General features: G+C 42.4%; 1 protein-coding gene across 8 annotated transcripts in view; it reads left to right on the top strand.

Annotated features, from left to right (window-relative positions):
- Window positions 1–20,223, top strand: part of veph1 (ventricular zone expressed PH domain-containing 1) — a 264,566-nt gene that overhangs the window by 102,479 nt on the left and 141,864 nt on the right. For all 8 annotated transcript variants that reach the window (XM_072255372.1, XM_072255375.1, XM_072255378.1 and 5 more), the window contains one exon: window positions 8,002–8,211. In XM_072255372.1, coding sequence (XP_072111473.1) covers window positions 8,002–8,211 — 210 coding nt within the window. The remainder of the gene's footprint in view (window positions 1–8,001; window positions 8,212–20,223) is intronic.

The following is a 20,223-nucleotide window of genomic DNA, read 5'->3' as shown; positions in this document are numbered from 1 at the left end:
GAAGGTGCTGTATATATTGTGCTTTTCTTTGGTTTTATACTTTCCAGCTCTTCACTCCTCTCAAGGTGGGAAATTCTGAGCAGTGGACAGTTCTATCCCTTTAGGCTGGTCATGTATATGGCATTGAGGCTACTAGCTATTATCAGTGTTGAATGACGAGTGCTTTAAGGTTTTTCAGCATTCTGTTGCACTCAGAGGGGAAAGGGGGGCAGCATAGCTGTGAAGCTGGTAGAGTTGCTACTCAAAATGCCAGCAACCTGGGTGCTCCTCTGTGGGCTACAGTTTTCTCCAGTACGTCAGAGAGGTGCAGGTTGGTAGGGTAAACAATGCATTTAAATTTATCGTGGGGTGTAGGTGAATGGCAGTGTGGGAGAATAGATTATAGAGACTTTAACTAAGGAAATAGAATTACACTGTGAGCTGGCACAGTTTCAGCTGCGAATATGGAAATGAAAGGATGATGGAAAGGAAATAATGGTTAAAAACTAGACATGGAGCCTCGGGCATTTCCGTTTCACTCATTGCTAACTGGTTAGACATGTATTTTCATATTCTGGGCATAGCAATTATATATTTTTCCTATTATTATTAGGAGAAAAAGCTGCAAGTACCCAGCATAAAGTCATTATTGCCAGGATGGTGAGCAAAGTGAAGATCAGAAGGAATAAAACAAATAGATGCTGGAAATAATGGAATTAAAAACAGAAGTTGCTGGAATCACTCTGTACGTCATGGAGCTTCCATAAAGAGAGAAAAGCACATGAGGTTTCAGGTCTTCATTCTTTCATCAAAACCAGAAAAAGATGTAGAGATGTTGTGGATAGGGGGAGGTGGAGGGAACAAAGGGAACAGCTGAGACCAGGAGAGATGAAATGGCACTGGCGTGTTAGTGCTGAGAAGGCATGCTAATGATAGCGGACCTTTTGAAGAGAGAAGATGAATGGGACAGAGTGGAGAGGGGAAAAACAATATTGGAATTAGGAGGTACAGATGCTGTAGCTGCTGGAAGTCTGAAGTGAAAGAGACTGCTGGGAATAGCAGGTGAGGCAGGATCTGTGGAGAGATGTAACAGTTAATGCTATGAGTTTATGAAATTTAACAACTCATCATTTCTGACATCAACTGGAAAAGCTGGTTGTCTGAATTCACTGTTGAATCTTGAAAGACGCAATGTTTCTAACTGGATAATGAGGTACTATTCGATAAACTGATGTTGGGCTTTGTAGGAATAGAATAAAGGGACTTAGAGAGACATCAGTATGAATGGGGGATAGACTATTACAGTTGCAGGCCACTCTCTCTGACCTCTCTGCCTTTGTGTCAGAATGAGCCAGTTCTGTTGCAAGGCTATCAATATAAAGCATTAACTCTGTTTCTTTGTCTACTGACTCTGCCTGGACTGGTGAGTATCCCCAGCGTCCACTGTTTCTCCTTTGGGAATTTTTTGCCCCTGGCTGTGATTCTCCAATTCAGATTCAGACTTATTTATCATAAGTACATCAAGTCATTGGTGTTAACAACCAACACATCCAAGAATTTGATGAGAATACCCACAGGTGTTGCCACACCAACTTAGCATACCCACAATTTCAAGCAGAACAACTCAGAGCAAACAAAACAGAACACAACAAGCAACAAAAATGAAACAAGCCTTGTTCCTTCCTCCTTCCCCCTTCCCCCTTCCCAACATAGACAGATATCTAACCCCAAGCTCCTTTGGCCTCCATGGACTTGTGGATTTGCAGACACTGGGTTCTGACTTCCCCAGCAGACTTGCAGAGATTCGCAGACCCAGGCTCTGGCCATCAGACATCAACTTCTAGACCTCTGGCCAAGCTTTGCTCATTGATCCAGATCTCCAATTGACCTTCAGGCTTTAACCTAAACCTCTGATTGACTTTTTGGCTTCAGTCTTTGGTATTGATCCATGCATCCTAGTTGAGGGTCCGAACTCCAGGTCTCGAACTTTGGACACACCAATGACGGGGCCCCAGAAGCCAGCCCTCAAACTCCAGTCTCACTGATGAGGAGACCATGAACATCTCGCCTTGTTTGTGGGCCTGACATCTGACCATTCCCTCACTACTGGCCTCCAAATACAGAGTAGAGACTGAGACTCCAGCCTGTCCTTTAATTCCCCCACATCCCTGGCCTTAAACCCTAAACTGATCCCAGCTGCCCTCTCTGTCCCCTAAACCATCCCGATGAACCTAAAAAAAGAAATGGAGACCGCAGCTCAGAGTCATCTTGAAAAAATATGCTATATGTATGAATGCTGTAGGAATTCAGCATTTATTAAACTCTTAATTAGATGGATTGGATGCATCTTAATGCAGTGGACTTTATAGCCAATCTTTCGTGTTTTGTAATCATTCTTTATGTCCTGGCTTATGATGGGTCAATTGCATTGATGGACTTTCAAACAATTTTTATAGTAGGGTGTATTTTAAAGGAGGGAAATATGCTAGGCTGTATGACTATATATATATATACAAGGAAGCTCTCAGGACCCGTGGACTGTTATCTGACGTTTAGGTAGGATTTTTTTTTTCATTTCAGCAGGATATTTACGTAAAATATTTCTCAGCTAGTTTGAAAGGCAGAAGGAGTCTTCAGAAGAAGGTTTATGGATGAATGCACATCAGACTTGCCAGCATGAAGACTGTGATTACCACAAATTTCCGGAACTAGAATATCAAAGGTCATAATTGAGACAGGAGAGACCAAGAGCTTCTCCAATGCTTTCCAAGTGACAGAATGGTAAAGGAAATAAATCATTTAATGAATCCAGAGGAACATTGCAAATAATCCTTTTATCTCTTGAACAGGATATAAGATACACATGGTGGAATAACATTCTGATTACTAGTTTATTCTCTCCATTTGTACGTGAGTCTACACATTCCAAATCAAGTTGCACTTTTGGACCGTGTTTTGAAAGACACTGTTTTTGTTCCAGAAAACATGCTGTTCTCAGAGAAGGAGCAGACCAATGTGATTAATTTCTTCATCCTGAAATGTTGTAACTAATCACTATGACAAAAAGAAATAACAGTTAAACTATGTGCTCAGGCATATTTCAGTAAAGTATGTGAATGTCAGAAACCTGACCCTTCCCTTGACATTTTCAAATATTTTTATAACATGGCCAGAATTTTCTTTTGTAGTCGTTTCTTTAGCTTGGTTATTGTCATTCAAATTCCTCAGATGTGGAGTAATTGGATGATTGCTCAGTATATTTCAAATTACGTTCATTGCAATCAACTTGACACAGTTGTTCTAAAATATATATATACTTTTGAATTAAATGTTAAAAGGAACAGGAATTGGACTTGGAGGAATCTATAAGATGGCCAGAAGATATAACACCTAAAATGTTTATTTCCATAGCTGCATGGACATCAAACACCAGCCTTGAATCCTTTTGTTGTTTACTCAGGTTTGTCTTATGTCAGTTATTTAACAAAAATTGAGTGTATATTAGTTACTTTTCTCTGCTATTGTGACTCCTGTCTCCCCTTCCCCCACCAATACTCTGCAATCCCGTCTCCTTCAGATCCCATCGTCAGCTCCTGGGTACTCAGAGGCTCCATCTTCCTCTCACCCCAACCCTCCCCTCTCCATTGACACCCCCAGCCTCCCCCCTCCCACCTCTGATCCCAGCTCTCAAGATTCCAGCCTTGAACTCCAGGCCGGGTCTTTATGTGCTGCTGTTGTGACTCCCGTCTCCCCTTCCCCCACCACCACTCCACAGCCCCGTCTTCCTCAGATCCCACCGTCAGCTCCTGGGTCCTCAGAAGCTCCATCTTCCTCTCACCTCAACCCTCCCCTCTCCATTGACACCCCCAGCCTCCCCCCGCCCCCCTCTGATCCCAGCTCTCATCCGTGCCGGGTCTTTACCATCCCCTCCGACCTTCAACTGTTGGAGGCAGAATGCTCTGTCCTCAGAAAGGGCCTCACCTTTGTCCCCCTTTGCCCACACCTCAGCGAGTTCCATGTTCGCCATGATGCGGAACTTTTCTTCCGCCGTCTCCGTCTCCGAGCCTACTTCTTCGGCAAGGACTCTTCCACCCCCACCGATGACCCCTTCTCCCGTCTTCAACCCTCCTCTTCTTCATGGACACTCCGCTCTGGTCTTCTGCCTGCTCTGGATCTCTTTATCGCTAATTGCCGACGGGACATCAACCGTCTCGACTTCACCGCACCTTGTCCCCATTCCAACCTCACTCCTTCGGAACGCTCTGCTCTCCACTCCCTCCGCACTAATCCTAACCTTATTATTAAACCCGCCGATAAGGGGGGTGCTGTTGTAGTCTGGCGTACTGACCCCTACCTTGCCGAGGCACAGCGACAACTCGCGGATACCTGCTCTTATTTACCCCTCGATCATGACCCCACTAAGGAGCACCAGGCCATTGTCTCCCACACCATCACCGACTTTATCCGCTCAGGGGATCTCCCATCCACTGCTACCAACCTTATAGTTCCCACACCCCGCACTTCCCGTTTCTACCCCCTACCCAAGATCCACAAACCTGCCTGTCCTGGCCGACCTATTGTCTCAGCTTGCTCCTGCCCCACCGAACTCGTTTCTGCATACCTCGACACGGTTTTATCACCCCTTGTTCAATCCCTTCCGACCTATGTTCGTGACACTTCTCACGCTCTTAAACTTTTCAATGATTTTAAGTTCCCTGGCCCCCACCGCTTTATTTTCACCATGGATGTCCAGTCCTTATATACTTCCATCCCCCATCAGGAAGGTCTCAAAGCTCTACGCTTCTTTTTGGATTCCAGACCTAATCAGTTCCCCTCTACCACCACTCTGCTCTGTCTAGCGGAATTAGTCCTTACTCTTAATAATTTCTCCTTTGGCTCCTCCCACTTCCTCCAAACTAAAGGTGTGGCTATGGGCACCCGTATGGGTCCTAGCTATGCCTGCCTTTTTGTTGGGTTTGTGGAACAATCTATGTTCCGTGCCTATTCTGGTATCTGTCCCCCAATTTTCCTTCGCTACATCGACGACTGCATTGGCGCTGCTTCCTGCACGCATGCAGAACTCGTTGACTTTATTAACTTTGCCTCCAACTTTCACCCTGCCCTCAAGTTTACCTGGTCCATTTCCAACACCTCCCTCCCCTTTCTAGATCTTTCTGTCTCTGTCTCTGGAGACAGCTTATCCACTGATGTCTACTATAAGCCTACTGACTCTCACAGCTATCTGGACTATTCCTCTTCTCACCCTGTCTCTTGCAAAAACGCCATCCCCTTCTCGCAATTCCTCCATCTCCGCCGCATCTGCTCTCAGGATGAGGCTTTTCATTCTAGGACGAGGGAGATGTCTTCCTTTTTTAAAGAAAGGGGCTTCCCTTCCTCCACTATCAACTCTGCTCTTAAACGCGTCTCCCCCATTTCACGTACATCTGCTCTCACTCCATCCTCCCGCCACCCCACTAGGAATAGGGTTCCCCTGGTCCTCACCTACCACCCCACCAGCCTCCGGGTCCAACATATTATTCTCCGTAACTTCCACCACATCCACCACCTCCAACGGGATCCCACCACTAAGCACATCTTTCCCTCCCCCCCCCCCCACCCGCATTCCGCAGGGATCGCTCCCTACGCAACTCCCTTGTCCATTCGTCCCCCCCATCCATCTCCACTGATCTCCCTCCTGGCACTTATCCGTGTAAGCGGAACAAGTGCTACACATGCCCTTACACTTCCTCCCTTACCACCATTCAGGGCCCCAAACAGTCCTTCCAGGTGAGGCAACACTTCACCTGTGAGTTGACTGGGGTGATATACTGCGTCCGGTGCTCCCGATGTGGCCTTTTATATATTGGCGAGACCCGACGCAGACTGGGAGACCGGTTTGCTGAACATCTACGCTCTGTCCGCCAGAGAAAGCAGGATCTCCCAGTGACCACACATTTTAATTCCACATCCCACTCCCATTCTGACATGTCTATCCACGGCCTCCTCTACTGTAAAGATGAAGCCACACTCAGGTTGGAGGAACAACACCTTATATTCCGTCTGGGTAGCCTCCAACCTGATGGCATGAACATCGACTTCTCTAACTTCCGCTAAGGCCCCACCTCCCCCTCGTACCCCATCTGTTACTTATTTTTATGCACACATTCTTTCTCTCACTCTCCTTTTTCCCCCTCTGTCCCTCTGAATATACCTCTTGCCCATCCTCTGGGTCCCCCCCCCCCGTCTTTCTTCCCGGACCTCCTGTCCCATGATCCTCTTGTATCCCTTTTGCCAATCACCTGTCCAGCTCTTGGCTCCATCCCTCCCCCTCCTGTCTTCTCCTATCATTTTGGATCTCCCCCTCCCCCTCCAACTTTCAAATCCCTTACTCACTCTTCCTTCAGTTAGTCCTGACGAAGGGTCTCGGCCTGAAACGTCGACTGCGCCTCTTCCTACAGATGCTGCCTGGCCTGCTGCGTTCACCAGCAACTTTGATGTGTGTTGCTTGAATTTCCAGCATCTGCAGAATTCCTGTTGTTTTAGTTACTTTTCTGTTGTGTTTGGGAACTTGAGCTCTGATAACAGCTGTGATCAGTTGTGGCTGTTAATCTAAAGTTCAGGAATGAAATGGAGATAGTTTGAAGCAAGATTTTCAAACTAAAAATCCTTAATGCATCTCACAGTTATGTCTGATGTGTTTTACGTTACTTGCTATGTTATTTATGACTTCTGTGCTCTATGCTACCATAGAAGCAGCATCAATCATCAAAGACCCCCATCATCTAGCCATGTCCTCTTTCTGTTACTACCATCAGGCAGGAGGTACACAGCCTTAGGTTCCACACAACTAGATTCAGGTACAGTTAATACCCTACAATCATCACCACAATGACTTACAGACTCACTTTCAATGACTCTTTACAACTCATGTTCACAGTATTATTTTTATTTGCATAGTTTGCCATTTGCTTATTAGTTGTTTGTCAATCCTTATCTATTGATAGTTTTCATAAAATCTATTGTATTTCATTTTACCCTGTAGAGAAAATATATGAATCTCAAGGTAACATATAGACTTTGATAGTAAAATTAACTTTGAACTTTGAACTGTGTTAAAATGATTCATTTTTTTACATATTGATAGCAGTGTAGCACTGTTTCCCTTCAGCAGCTTTAAATGGTCTTTGGTATTTAAGATGGCAAACTCAGATGGTCAATACTTGAGGGTCTCGGAGAAGTTACTAATTGGTTATCTGGAAGTATCATACACAATCAACTAAGTAATAACTTTAGCTTAATATCATACAGTAGTGTCAAGAGCATTATAAATAAGTACTTACTCTCATTATCTTTCAACCCTGTGGGATAGAAAAGTAGATCACTACATGGTTGCTTGGCTCAATTAATTTTTGGTGTATAGCAACAGTAGCTTTAAACATTGTTTACATTGCTTTTACATTTCCCTGAAATTTAATTCCTGTTAATTTAAGGAAGTGTATTGGATTAGTGATACTCCATTAACAGATGAAATATGCAGTACTTTTTAAAACTGTGGAACATTTTAATATCAACCATGGGTGTATTTTAATTTTCCTCTTAAACAGTAGCTTAGGATCAAGGAAGACTTGCTGCCCTATGGTTTTGTGGATTCTATGGTGACTGTTGAGACTTTTCTACAGAATTGTGTGCTTGGCTGGTTTTTGAGATGACTTACTCCTACCACTGTCTGCACAGAGCCTCAGTGTGCTTTCAAAGCACGGACTCAAAGTTCTCAATACCTGTCTTTCTCTCCAATCCTTCACCTATGCCTCACAGCCAGCTGGAGTTCAAGTACAAATCACCATACTGATCTATTTTTCCCATCCAATCTTTTACTGTAGGTTCAGTAACTTAATAACATAAATGAAACTTCACAATTGCCCTTGCACCTAAAGTCATGTTGTCTTGCATGTCAAATTAACTTTTTGTAAATGATATGTCAACAAATAGAAGTGAAGCTTTTTTTTCTCCCTCTCTCTTTAGGTATTAAATGAATCCATTTCGTCTCTGATTATCCAACTGAAAGAACCCAGCCATAGTGACCTTATCACCAATATGTTGGTGGACCTGGTAGCTTCCAATCAATGTGTCCTGGACAATTCCATTGAAGATCTGAAGGAAATTGCTGAGAACTACCCAACTCTCTTAGGACAGATCGCCAAAGTATTTGGAGTTATAGGCTGTATTAATGAGGTAAGATAAAGGAGAAATTGTTGAGTACGGTAATGACATGTAGGACATATTGAACCTTTTTTATGGTGTGCACTTTGATTCGAAAGCAGCTGGCAGTGGAGGCTTACAAGTTTTAAATCATCTTGCAAGGCTGGTGCATGAGATGGTGCACTAATGTTTGCAAATTTGAGCTATAGAGTTTTACCTCAAGAATACAATGGAATTATTCTATTTTTGTAAATGAATGTCATGACATGCTTGAAACAAGAGCGACCTTTTGATGCACAGCTTTTAACACCACATGAGGGCTGAAACAATTTACTAAGATCAGTTACTTTATTATATAGGTATATTCTCTGTCTAATGGAAATCCACTGCCAGATCTATGCTTCATCTTTTTAAATGGACCTTGAGTAGTGTAGATCAAAGTTGAATGCAATTTATAATGTGTGGGGGCTTTTGGTATGGTTCCACCTAAAGGTCCTAATGAGGAAAGATTTTTCTGTAATTGTACTTAATCTACACTAATAAGGGAAGTTTTTAGATTAAGACCAGAATTATTTAATTTGAACCATATACTACTTTAAAAATTGTCTTATGAAGTTTTCTGTTCAAAAAAACTGCAACAGATTATATTGAGCTTCTGGGGAAATTATACACCTTGTTCCTATAGATCCATGGGGAACAGTAATCATTGCTCTGTGCTCCATTTTAAAGCTCACTGCAGCTTTTTACATTGAAAATCATTCATAAAATCCTGAAGTTTCCATCAGGTAACCTACTACTCCTTGAGTCCACACTGAGGAAAGAGACAAACCCTCAGTAGTTGCGGAACGGCAGGGAACCACTGATGACAACTGTCATGTTTCTGTTTTTATCGGTACATTTGCTTCCCAAGAAATCGCTGTAGTATTCTCAGTATGACAGTGCAACCTAAAATCAGGTGCAATAACTAACCAAATTCAAATGTTTAATTTGATTCTAGTTTGACCCACTTATTGTAAAAACCTTCTTTCATAAATGGATACTTCAGTGCATTTATACAAATAACCTGTCACTCATTTGTCAGGTCTGTTAAGTAGTAGATGAGAACTAGCTGAAGTTGGAGCAATTTTGGATTGTTCTTGGGAAATGGGCAATCAGAGGAAGCAATTTTTCAACCTTTTTAGATTTCTATTAATTATACATTTGGGGGTATAACAAGCGTAAAACAAGAGGTCTGTGTTTTTGAAAAAAGGAAAGCATTTGTCATCAGCACGACTGATGTGTTTTTGGAACAAGCTCATAAAAGTACGATTCTCACAAGGACTTTGAAAGTACAAAACAAATCGTTGAGTAATGGCAACATGGGAAACAAGTGCATTTATGTTACATGGGGGAATGGAAAAACTGAAAGCATTTACACTTTATGCATTTAGTGTTCCAAAATTTCCAGGGATCAGAACCAAAGTTTGGACTTCTACAGAATGCAAATTTTATAGGACTCAAAACCTCCATGGTTTTGTCAGAGTTGTTGGCCTGTTGCAGACTTTGTAAAGAGGGGAATACAATGCTTATTGTCGACTTTTAACATTGAGTGTTTGTCTATACTGTAGTTGATTCAATCAGATGTCGAACAGAGAAGCTAAGAAACTTTGAGGATGCGATTTATTTAAATCCAACAGGTCTTTCCACATTTTGGTGTATGAGCAATAGTCCATCAGTCAGAAAGACCTGGAGTTTGTAATGTCAACTGAAGTTGGTTAGACTACCCAAGATGTAATGAATATTGACTTGCATTGTTGTGATAATGCCCTACAGGTACTGAAGCTATTGGTGTATACAAAACATATCAGGCATCCAAGCCTAAATAAACTGTATATCAGTATTAATTGCTCCCTGATGCACATTAGAGTGTAAACAACTCTGGCATTAGATTGACAGTGGTAAATAGGATAGGGTTAATTTGAGAAGTGTATGCCTGTTGTCTCGTGATGGGCACACTTTGGGATATCTAACTTAGCAGAGCAGTTGCTCACAAGATAAAAGGCACTGTTCCCAGGGTGGAAGGCCCTTAAAGGAATCTGATAGTGTTGCTGCTGGGGTGATCCCACTGACAGCCAGGGATTTAAAGGAATCAAAGGGCTGCTTTATTATGAGACCACCAGCATTCAGACCAGGGCCAAGGGTCTCCACACATGCAGGATTATACAGGAAGAGTAATATTACGAGAAGCTGGTTGCACACCTTGTTTGAAATTGCTTGAGACATTATCTTTGAACCTTTGTACATTAGTTGTACTATCATTTCCCATCTCCAAAATATATATGGAAATGGCATGTTTTATTATTGGACAGATTAGGTGGAGCTTCCCCCCCTCCCCTGCCACCCCATCTGACATCACCATCCCAACCCTGAGAGGGAAATGGGCCACTTTTCTCCTGCAGTTGCAGGATCAAGTATGTTTCTGCTTGATCAGAGAAAGGGCATGTGTGAATGATATTTTTTATTCCACAGTACAATAAATCTCGAGATTTGCATTTAAGTCATATGTAGTTTAGTGGTTTAAAATCAACATTGGTAAATGTCCTGCATGGAACATTTCTTACCTCAGTGTGTGAAGTTTTAAAATGATGTAATTTGATCTGAAAGGCAAAAATACGAATAGAACAAGGATGTTCCTACTGTAAAGACTGATAAATTCAGTCAAATACAGCAAAATAGCCTATTGTCTGTTGCTTTTTTTTGCAGAATATATAACTATTCCCAGAATCAACTACTTCCCACTAAACAGTGGATTTACAATCAAAGTGGTTGCAAAAAAAAAATGAGTAATTGCACAGAAGATCGAGTCAACAAAACCACAAGGAGATTGAATGGACCATGCATAGCCACAAACTATAGCAAAATAAATACCTATTTGCGCCAAATGTACATCAGAATGGAAGCAGAAAATTTATAATCTGTGTTTGGAGATGTTGCACAGTTCTTTTGTTCTCTAAATTGATATGGCAAACAATTAACTAGCATTTTTTTATAGATTTGGGGTCTTGCATTCTGCTTGTAAAAGCCTTGTTAAACAACTAGGAAGAAAGAAAAAGAAATGTTTATTTTCCCACTTTAAATGAGAAGAAAATCAAAAGCATATTTTTCTGTTGATTGAAAATCTTCAGTTGTTTCATGTTGTCAAAATAATTCCTCTCGTATAATGTTGGCTATTTCACCTGGGCCTAAATTAAAAGAGGTTTATGACATAAGATGTGAAGCCAGGAAATATTGAGAAAGCTCTTTAACACTAGGTAATCAACTCAAAAAACGTTATCAAAATAAATTTTAAAAATTGTTCAATGCAGATTCGGTAAATAAAACATAGTCTTTTGTAGACTTAATAATGCAAGAACTTTGTAGGAGCCACCTGGCCTCCAGCCAGCCCGTGGTATTTTCATTTCCCTCTCTCCAGGATATAAACTGCTTCAGTGTCTTCTGATTATGAGTCATCCCATTTAAAGATATTGAATGTGCTGAGGGCTCACAAAACTTCAGATAGTTTGTTCCTCAACCTCCTTTTACACATCAATAACAGATATATGTTTCTTTGTCGGAAGTGTTTTTGATAACCAGGTTAAAGTTTCTAATCATCAGTCTATGATTTCTCTGTGAGTAATGTTCTAATTGGAACTGAAGTATCACCCCAGACTAGTTTTATATTTAAGGACATTGAAGTGCTGATAATGTGATCTGTGTTACATGAAAGCACAAGTAAGATCTGGGGTCTTTTATCACATTTTCCTGATACTGAGGAAGGTGAAGTAGATCTAAAATGTAATTGTTTTTGTGTTGTACAGAAAGTGTTTGGAGTACTGTGCTGTTAGTATAAAATATAAGCTACATTTGCAGGATTTCCACAGAACTCTTCCCAGCATTTGGTTCTCTTTCTGTCTATGTGCAATTTCCTCGAGACCCCAAGAGCCCTTCCTCCTCACCCTAGGCAAAATTAATGCCAGACATGGTTATCTTGCATGTGCCTCACATTGAGCTAGTCTGAATAGTACATCAAAGATATGAACAAAGCTGAACTGATTATTTTACATCGATTATATAACAGGAAAGGAGATCGTTCAGCTCAAGCAATTCATGGAGATATTATACTTTAATTTAGCTAGTTCTCAACTACCTACATTGAGCTGCACCTGCATACCTTTTAATTTCCTCGTCCAGCTTCTCCTTGAGTGTTTAATAGGCCCTGTGGAGGTGGCTTCCACCTTCTCATTACTCTGAGTGGTAAGTGTTCTAATTTATTTTACACTTTCTCATCTTCTGGGATCAGAATATTACTGACAGCATTTATTGTACGTCCCTAATTGCCTTCAAGAAGATGGTGCCGAACAAGTGAAGGTGGTCCTTAAGCGCAGTTGGAAAGGGACTTTCAAGATTTAGACCCAGCGGCAATGAAGATGAGTGATATATTTCCAAGTCAGGGTGCTCTCAGGCTACTAAAGAGCACTCTTTGTGACGTCAAACTACAGAGTAACTGATTTTGGCTAAAAGGCTTGGGTAACTCAGGGAGGGCTGGGGTCCTCAATGTAAGAGACGCAGAAAATGATACATGCCAAAACCTTATGTACAGTGAGCTTTCAGGGACATTCGATTGTACCTGTAGCTGTCCATGGGAAAGGTTTGGGTTTTCAAAGAGTGCTAATACTGAGAACTGTGGCATTCTGCAAGAAGGCTTTCGTATTCTTGAGACTGGACTGCTTCCTCTGTGGAAGTCAAAGTCACAGTAACCCTCTGCTTCCTGACCTCTGGGTTGTTCCAGGTGGCTCCCTCTTACCTCTGTCTTACAGATTTCAGTTTGCTGCTCAACAATGTTAGTTTTACTTGTAACTTTTGTCTTGGTGAGGGGCAGATAGATGCCTGTCATGCCCTGAGATTTTTGAGTAATCCAGGCTGTTGTAGTCTACACTCATGACTCATAAGGACTTGCTCATCAGTGGAAAGAACTTGTTTCCCTGAATGTGGAAAATCACTGAGGATCGTGAGAAGCATGTTACGAAGGTCAGCGCCATTTTTCCTGGGAATAACAGAGCTCGTGTGGCTCCTTGATTCTTGGGAGACAGCATAGCCTGACGTCTCCATTGGGGATGGACCTTGAGGCATCAGGATTACCACCTCACTTCAATGGTTTTTCATACCGGTGTGCATTCAGCAATTCAGTAATGACCACATTTAAGAGCAGGGATAGCAGCGAAGCCTTCTGAAATTCTTCCTTCCTCAGTAATCCAAGGGTGAAATACAGCGCCCACCCATCAGGTGTGGAGATTTTTCGTCTTGTGCACGCTGCCCTGCCTTGTCACCAGCAGCTGATGAGGGTGCAAGTGACAGATGTGGCTCTCTGCTCCTGTGAGAGGACAGCCTGCTCAGATTCTCAGTGCTCATGTTGCAGAACAATCTACAGATATGCTGCAGATCTTTATACTGAGTCACTAGCTGCCCACGTGAGACAGCCTAGTACTATTATTTGTGAGCAGTGAACTGCTCCTCAGTAGCATCTCTGTAGACACTGATAGCAACAGTCCATTTCCAAATTCCATCTAGTTAAGGGGTTCCCAATCTCTTTTTATGCCATCGACAGTACCATTAAGCAAGATGTCCTCCGGCCCCAGGTTGGGAACCCCTGGTCATTGAAGAGAGTGATCTGCTCCTACAAACGAGAAAATCTGCAGATGCTGGAAATCCGAGCAACACACCCAAAATGCTGGAGGAACTCAGCAGGCCAGGCAGCATCTATGGAAAAGAGTACAGTTGACGTTTTGGGCCGAAACCCTTTGGCAGGACTGGAGATTTGGTCCGAAATGTCGACTGTACTCTTTTCCATAGATGCTACCTGGCCTGCTGAGTTCCTCCAGCATTTTGTGTGATCTGCTCCTGAATGGTGCTCTCTTTTGAATAAAGATATCAAGCTTTTCCATATGAACTTGTGATGCTTTCTGAGTTGTTCCCAGTGGCAAATCCAAAGCAAGTCACATGTTCCAGATTCCCAGCAATGGAGAAAAGCAGCGGATCTGAGCTGGGAGAGCCAACCAACAACTTTCAACTCTTATGTTACCTTAAGATAGACTTGTTCCCTAATTTTTCCTTGCATATCTAATATTATTCAACTTCAGCATTGAATATATCATTTTATTAATGTATCATTTTAATAAATGATTAAAATAAGTTGTGACTCATTTGGAGGCTCTGAGTTATAAGGCACAGATCAAACCCCACTCCACATATCTGGACCCAGAAATTCTGAGTTAATATTCAAGTGCGCTGCCATCAGTGTTACTGCCTTTCTGAATAAGCTTGACCTGGAATCTACATCTGCTGTCTCAGGTGGACATGAAAGATCCCAAAGCGCAATTGCGAAGGAGAGCAAAAGGGTTATTCTTAGTATCTTAATGTATTTACCCCCGTCAGTATCACTGTAACAGGTCATTACGTGGCTGTTTTGTGGAAGTTTACTGTGTACAAATTGGATACTACGCTCCCTCCATTACCAAAGTGTCCACTCTTCAAAAGGTATTGAATTGACACGTGATTAATTTAGCATGATTTAACCGCGACTGGTGCGAAACGGAAGATCTAACGTAAAGGTCATGAAGAATTCAAAAGCAGTAGAAAAAAGATTGAGTTATATGATATTTACACCATGTTTTATTTTATAATATATATTTGTGATTTATATGACCAGCCAGATCATAATCCTACTCGTCATCCAAAGGGAAATAAAGAGGCTTTATGAAATATACCACAAATAAAAGAACAGCTGCTGAAAGTGAATTGTTGTGAAGAAATTAAACATGAAATCCAGTTGTTGAGAATAAATCTATAGGAATTAGTTCATATTCTTAACTAGGTTTTATAATGTTAACATAGGGAGTGAAGTAGTGAACCAGAAAGAGACTTGACACAGCTAATGTAAATAAGTTAGATGAATTATTTGGGAAATTAGCAGACATCAAAGTGGAATAAACTTCAGATGAGATTGCCATGTGTTTGGGTTATTGAAGGAACTCTGACACCAGGCTGTATTAGACTCTATGGTACAGCTGCAGCAAAGTATGTGGTTGGTCTCGCTAAGAGCCACAGGCAGGCTTGATTGATTTTAATAGTTGGAACTAAAGCACAATGATACTTTCCGGAACAAAGGGATGAAAATGACAGGAAACGGTGGTCTATTGTTGAGTTCAAGTCCTCAGCATAAGGAAATCTTTCCAGAAAGAGAATACCAGCCACGAGAGGCCGTGTTTAACAACTTCATGAGCTTTTTGGTTGAGCTGCCAAATTGACAACCAGAAGGTAACGTTGTGCAGCCGATGTTTAAGTAGGCTTTTGGCAACCTTTCTGGCAGGAAAGTTATTTACAACAGTTCCATTACCTGAATTTGACACAAAAATAATAGAATACATAAAAGAGGGCTGAGGGACAGAAAACTAAGATGTAGGGTAACAAACCCCTGGGATCAGTATGAATGCAGAGAATGACCATGCAATCACCTGAAGCAATGCAGTCTACTTGTCAACTGAAAGTAACAGATCGTGTGGAGGGCTGTCAGAGGTTACAGCGGGACATTGATAGGATACAAAACTGGGCTGAGAAGTGGCAGATGGAGTTCAACTCAGATAAGTGTGAAGTGGTTCATTTTGGTAGGTCAAGTATGATGGCAGAATTTAGTATTAATGGTAAGACTCTTGGCAGTGTGGAGGATCAGAGGGATCTTGGGGTTCAAGTCCATAGGACACTCAAAGCTGCTGTGCGGGTTGACTCTGTGGTTAAGAAGGCATACGGTGCATTGGCCTTCATCAATCATAGGATTGAGTTTAGGAGCCAAGAGGTAATGTTGCAGCTATATAGGACCCTGGTCAGACCCTACTTGGAGTATTGTGCTCAGTTCTGGTCACCTCACTACAGGAAGGATGTGGAAGCTATAGAAAAGGTGCAGAGGAGATTTACAAGGATGTTGCCTGGATTGGGGAGCATGCCTTATGAAAACAGGTTGAGTGGACTCAGCCTTTTCTCCTTGGAGCGACGGAGGATGAGAGGTGACCTGATAGAGAGGCATTGATCGTGTAGATAGTCAGATGCTTTTTCCCAGGGCTGAAATGGCTGCCACAAGAGGGCACAGGTTTAAGGTGCTTGGGAGTAGGTACAGAGGAGATGTCAGGGGTAAGTTTTTTTATGCAGAGAGTGGTGAGTGCGTGGAATGGGCTGCCAGCAACGGTGGTGGAGGCGGATATGACAGGGTCTTTTAAGAGACTTTTGGATAGGTACATGGAGCTTAGAAAAATAGAGGGCTATGGGTAACCATAGTAATTTTAAGGTAGGAACATGTTCGGCACAACTTTGGGGGCCGAAGGGCCCGTATTGTGCTGTAAGTTTTCTATGTTCTATAATTTTAAACTTAAACCAAGATTTTGCACAGCAGTTAGCATACATTTTTAAGGCAAACGTGGCAGACATGCCTCAACTGTAGTTAATAATGCACAGTAGGTATGGATTGGGTCCAATAATATGCCTTGATAAAATCACACTTGTTCATTGAGGTTGGAGCAACAATAATTCTGATTGGTGGATGTAAGGAGATTGCTCGCAGTGCGTTCTTTAAACTCTGGACACATCTTTCCGCCAAGCCATTTGTAGCTGGGTGGCTTGGTGCAGATGTAAGATGTCTTATTCCATTCATTTTTAGGAATGACTGAAACTGTTCCACAACAAACTGTGATCCATTGTCACAGACTGAGTATTCTGAAACACCGGGCTTTGAGAAAAGGCTGTTCAACACACCAACAATGTGCAAGGCTGCAGCGAAGGCTATTGGGAACACTTCTGGCCACTTTGTAGCTCCATCCGCAACTACCAAGAAATTTGTGCCCATAAATGTTTCAGCAAAATCCACAAAAATCTTCTGCCAGGGCAGTGCAGACCATTCCCAGGGATGGAGAGGCACTGCTCTTGCCATCTCCTGGGCACATTGGCATCCCGAACAGTGCAAGGCAAAATGCTCAACCTGCTGATCTATCCCAGGCTACCAAATAAGCTTTGAGCCAATGACTTCATTTTGGCCATGCCTAGATCACTGGCGTATAACCCCTCCAACACTTCAGCTCTCGACTTCAATGACACATCAACTCTCAATCGCTACATAAGGCATCTCCCATCAAGGGCAAGTTCATTCTGGTGCCAATAAAAGTAGGGAAAACTGGAATTTCTGCTGCATAGTCCAGCTATTTTCGGTGGCCATGTAGACCTGAAACCATGTGGGATCTTATCTGGTTTCCCTTTGGATCATCTCTGTCATAATAGGGATACCTTCGATTATATTGGAGTGTCCTCTTTTGTAAAAATGTTTCCAAGGGTAAACAGGGCAATCCAGCAGCATTTCCATGAATAGTCGTCATCTTGAATTCGATCCTGTAATTCTGTCCTTCAAAATTCTGTCCACACAAAATGCTGGAGGAACTCAGCAGGCCAGGCAGCATCTATGGAAAAAAGTACAGTTGACATTTCAGGCCGAGACCCTTCGGCAGGACTGGAGAAAAAAAAATGAGGAGTAGAGTTAAAAGGTGGGGGTGGGGTGGGGAGGGGAGAGAGAAACAGAAGGTGATAGGTTTAACTGGGAGGGGGAGGAACGAAGTAAAGAGCTGGGAAATTGATTGCTGAAAGGGATACAGGGCTGGAGAAGGGTGAGTGGTAGGAGAGGACAGAAGGAACATGGAAGAAAGAAAAGGGGAGTGGAGCACCAGAGGTGATAGGCAAGCAAGGAGATGAGGTGAGAGAGGGAAAAGGGGAGGGGGGATGATGCACTGAAATAAATGCATCTGGACAAGTTTTATTTGGGGTGAGTGATGATCTTCAGGATGTCTTTCCTCTTCCTTTTCCACCTGGTCCTCACTTACCCCTATGTCCTCATGCTATAGGCAAGTCCCCTGTATGCATGACGGCAGGAAGAGACAAGGGGTGTGTGGAAGTCGATGGTACAATTTTGGTGGCTATTTCTGCTGTCCAGGGCTTCCTGTGTATAGTTTGGAACTCAGCTTGGCAGGACTAACGTCACCAAATGCCTTCTCTGTATTCTTCTGATTCAGAAAGTGCAATTCAAGTCGATCAGCAGCTGGTGCATAATAATATTGTACTTTGGGTTCACCAAAAAGACAATGCTATGGAATCTGGTTTCTCTGCCATAGTAGCTGAAATGCATCCAGTGTAACTCATATCACTACGAAGTTGAAATTTGCTAAAGCCAATTAAGTTCTGCAACACTTTTGTTGATAATTGTTGCAAATTCTGAAATCATGACGCTTGAAGAGTTTCAAGTTTTTTGGCTGCATGTATCGTGCAAGCAGGTGTTTTAAAGGTCAGAGACCAAGTCTGAACTGAAGCAGAGTTTTGGAACGGAAATGAAGTGCTTCTGTGTGCTTGCCAAGCAAGCTAATTAGTCCAAATATAGATGACATGATGTTTGAATTTTAACTTGGGCCCTTAGAATTATATGAAATCTTGTTATACGTTATTACTCACACAGAATTGGGGAATTTTCTGTTCTCAATATGGGTAATTGCAGCATGATCCAGGTGAATCAGCCAAAGCAGCTCAAAAGGACAGATTTTCTTTATACATTGTTGAGTTCCTCCCAGTACCTCTTGTCTGTTTTGCATTGGTTTAAATTGTTCATTTTGTTTCAGAACCTTCCCGTGAAGCTGGTACTGCAGCTCTCTTCAGTTTCAGGGCACGTTGACATCATTTGACTCATTTTCAAATATTTTCATGTTCAAAAAAAATAAATTAAATACTGGAGCTTTAAGATCATGGTTCTATATACTTGCAGGACAACCAGCAATCTATCTTTACCAGGATGTTGTTACCAATTCCTCATCTGTGCCAAAGGTGAACTCTGTAACTCTATCCCACAGTGGATCAGTTTTACCAGCATGATTAAGGAAGCTTGATCATGTTGCATATTTGGCTGAATTTTGATTTATTTACAAATTTTGTGAAATATCCCCTTATCTCATACTATTATTAGTTGATGAGAACATCTGTTCCTTGTTTACCTCATTTAAATCTGTCATAAACTTATATTCATACATCGAATCTTCTTGCACGAACTTTTATCCTCAGCAAGAAGCCGCCCAGGCAGCTCCAACCTTAACTTGTACCTAATGCTGGATCCTGAAGCTTTTGTGATCAAAAAGTTCTTCAGAAGTCAAGAAAGAGGCATAAACCTTGTTGCTTACAGCTGTTTCTCTATATGTTACAAGAGTGGAAAAAGAACAAGAAAGAGGAGCTGAGAGAACAAAGAAAAGACGAAAGACAAAGCATACACACAAGAGATTTCTGCAGATGCTGGAAATCCAGAAGAACACACACAAAACGCTGCAAGGACTCAGCAGGTCAGGCAGCGCCTATGGAAATGAATAAACAGTTGACGATTTGGGCTGAGACCCCTTTTCAGGACTGGAAAGGAAGGGGGAAGATACCAAAATAACATGGTGGGGGGAGGGGAAGGAGGACCAGCTAGAAGGTGATGGGTCAAGGCAGGTGGGTGGGAAAGGTAAAGGAGAATTCTACTAGAAGAGGCGAGGGACCATGGGAGAAAGGGAAGAAGGAGGGGCACCAGGGAGAGGTGATGGGCAGGTAAGGAGAAGAGGCAACAGCCCATAGTGAGGAATAGAAGAGAGAAGGGGGAATTGATGTACATGCCATCAGATTGGAGGCTACCTGGATGGAATACAAGGTGTTGCTCCTCTACGCTGAGTGTGGCCTCATCATGGCAAAAGGGGAAGAGGAAGTCATATGTCGGAACAGGAATGGGAATAGGAATTAAAATGGTTGGTCACCGGGAAATTATGCTTTTGGCGGATGCAGCGGAGATGCTTGACAAAGTGGTTCCCCAATTTACATAGGCCATATCAAGAGCAGCAGATACAATAGAAGATCCCAGTAGATTTGCATGTGAGGAGTTGCTTCAGCTGGACAAACTGTTTGGGGCCCTGAATGGAGGTGAATGGGCAA

Source organism: Mobula birostris, chromosome 4, assembly GCF_030028105.1.
Source record: "Mobula birostris isolate sMobBir1 chromosome 4, sMobBir1.hap1, whole genome shotgun sequence".
NCBI lineage: Eukaryota > Metazoa > Chordata > Chondrichthyes > Myliobatiformes > Myliobatidae > Mobula > Mobula birostris.
This window is presented reverse-complemented; position numbering and strand designations above follow the sequence as displayed.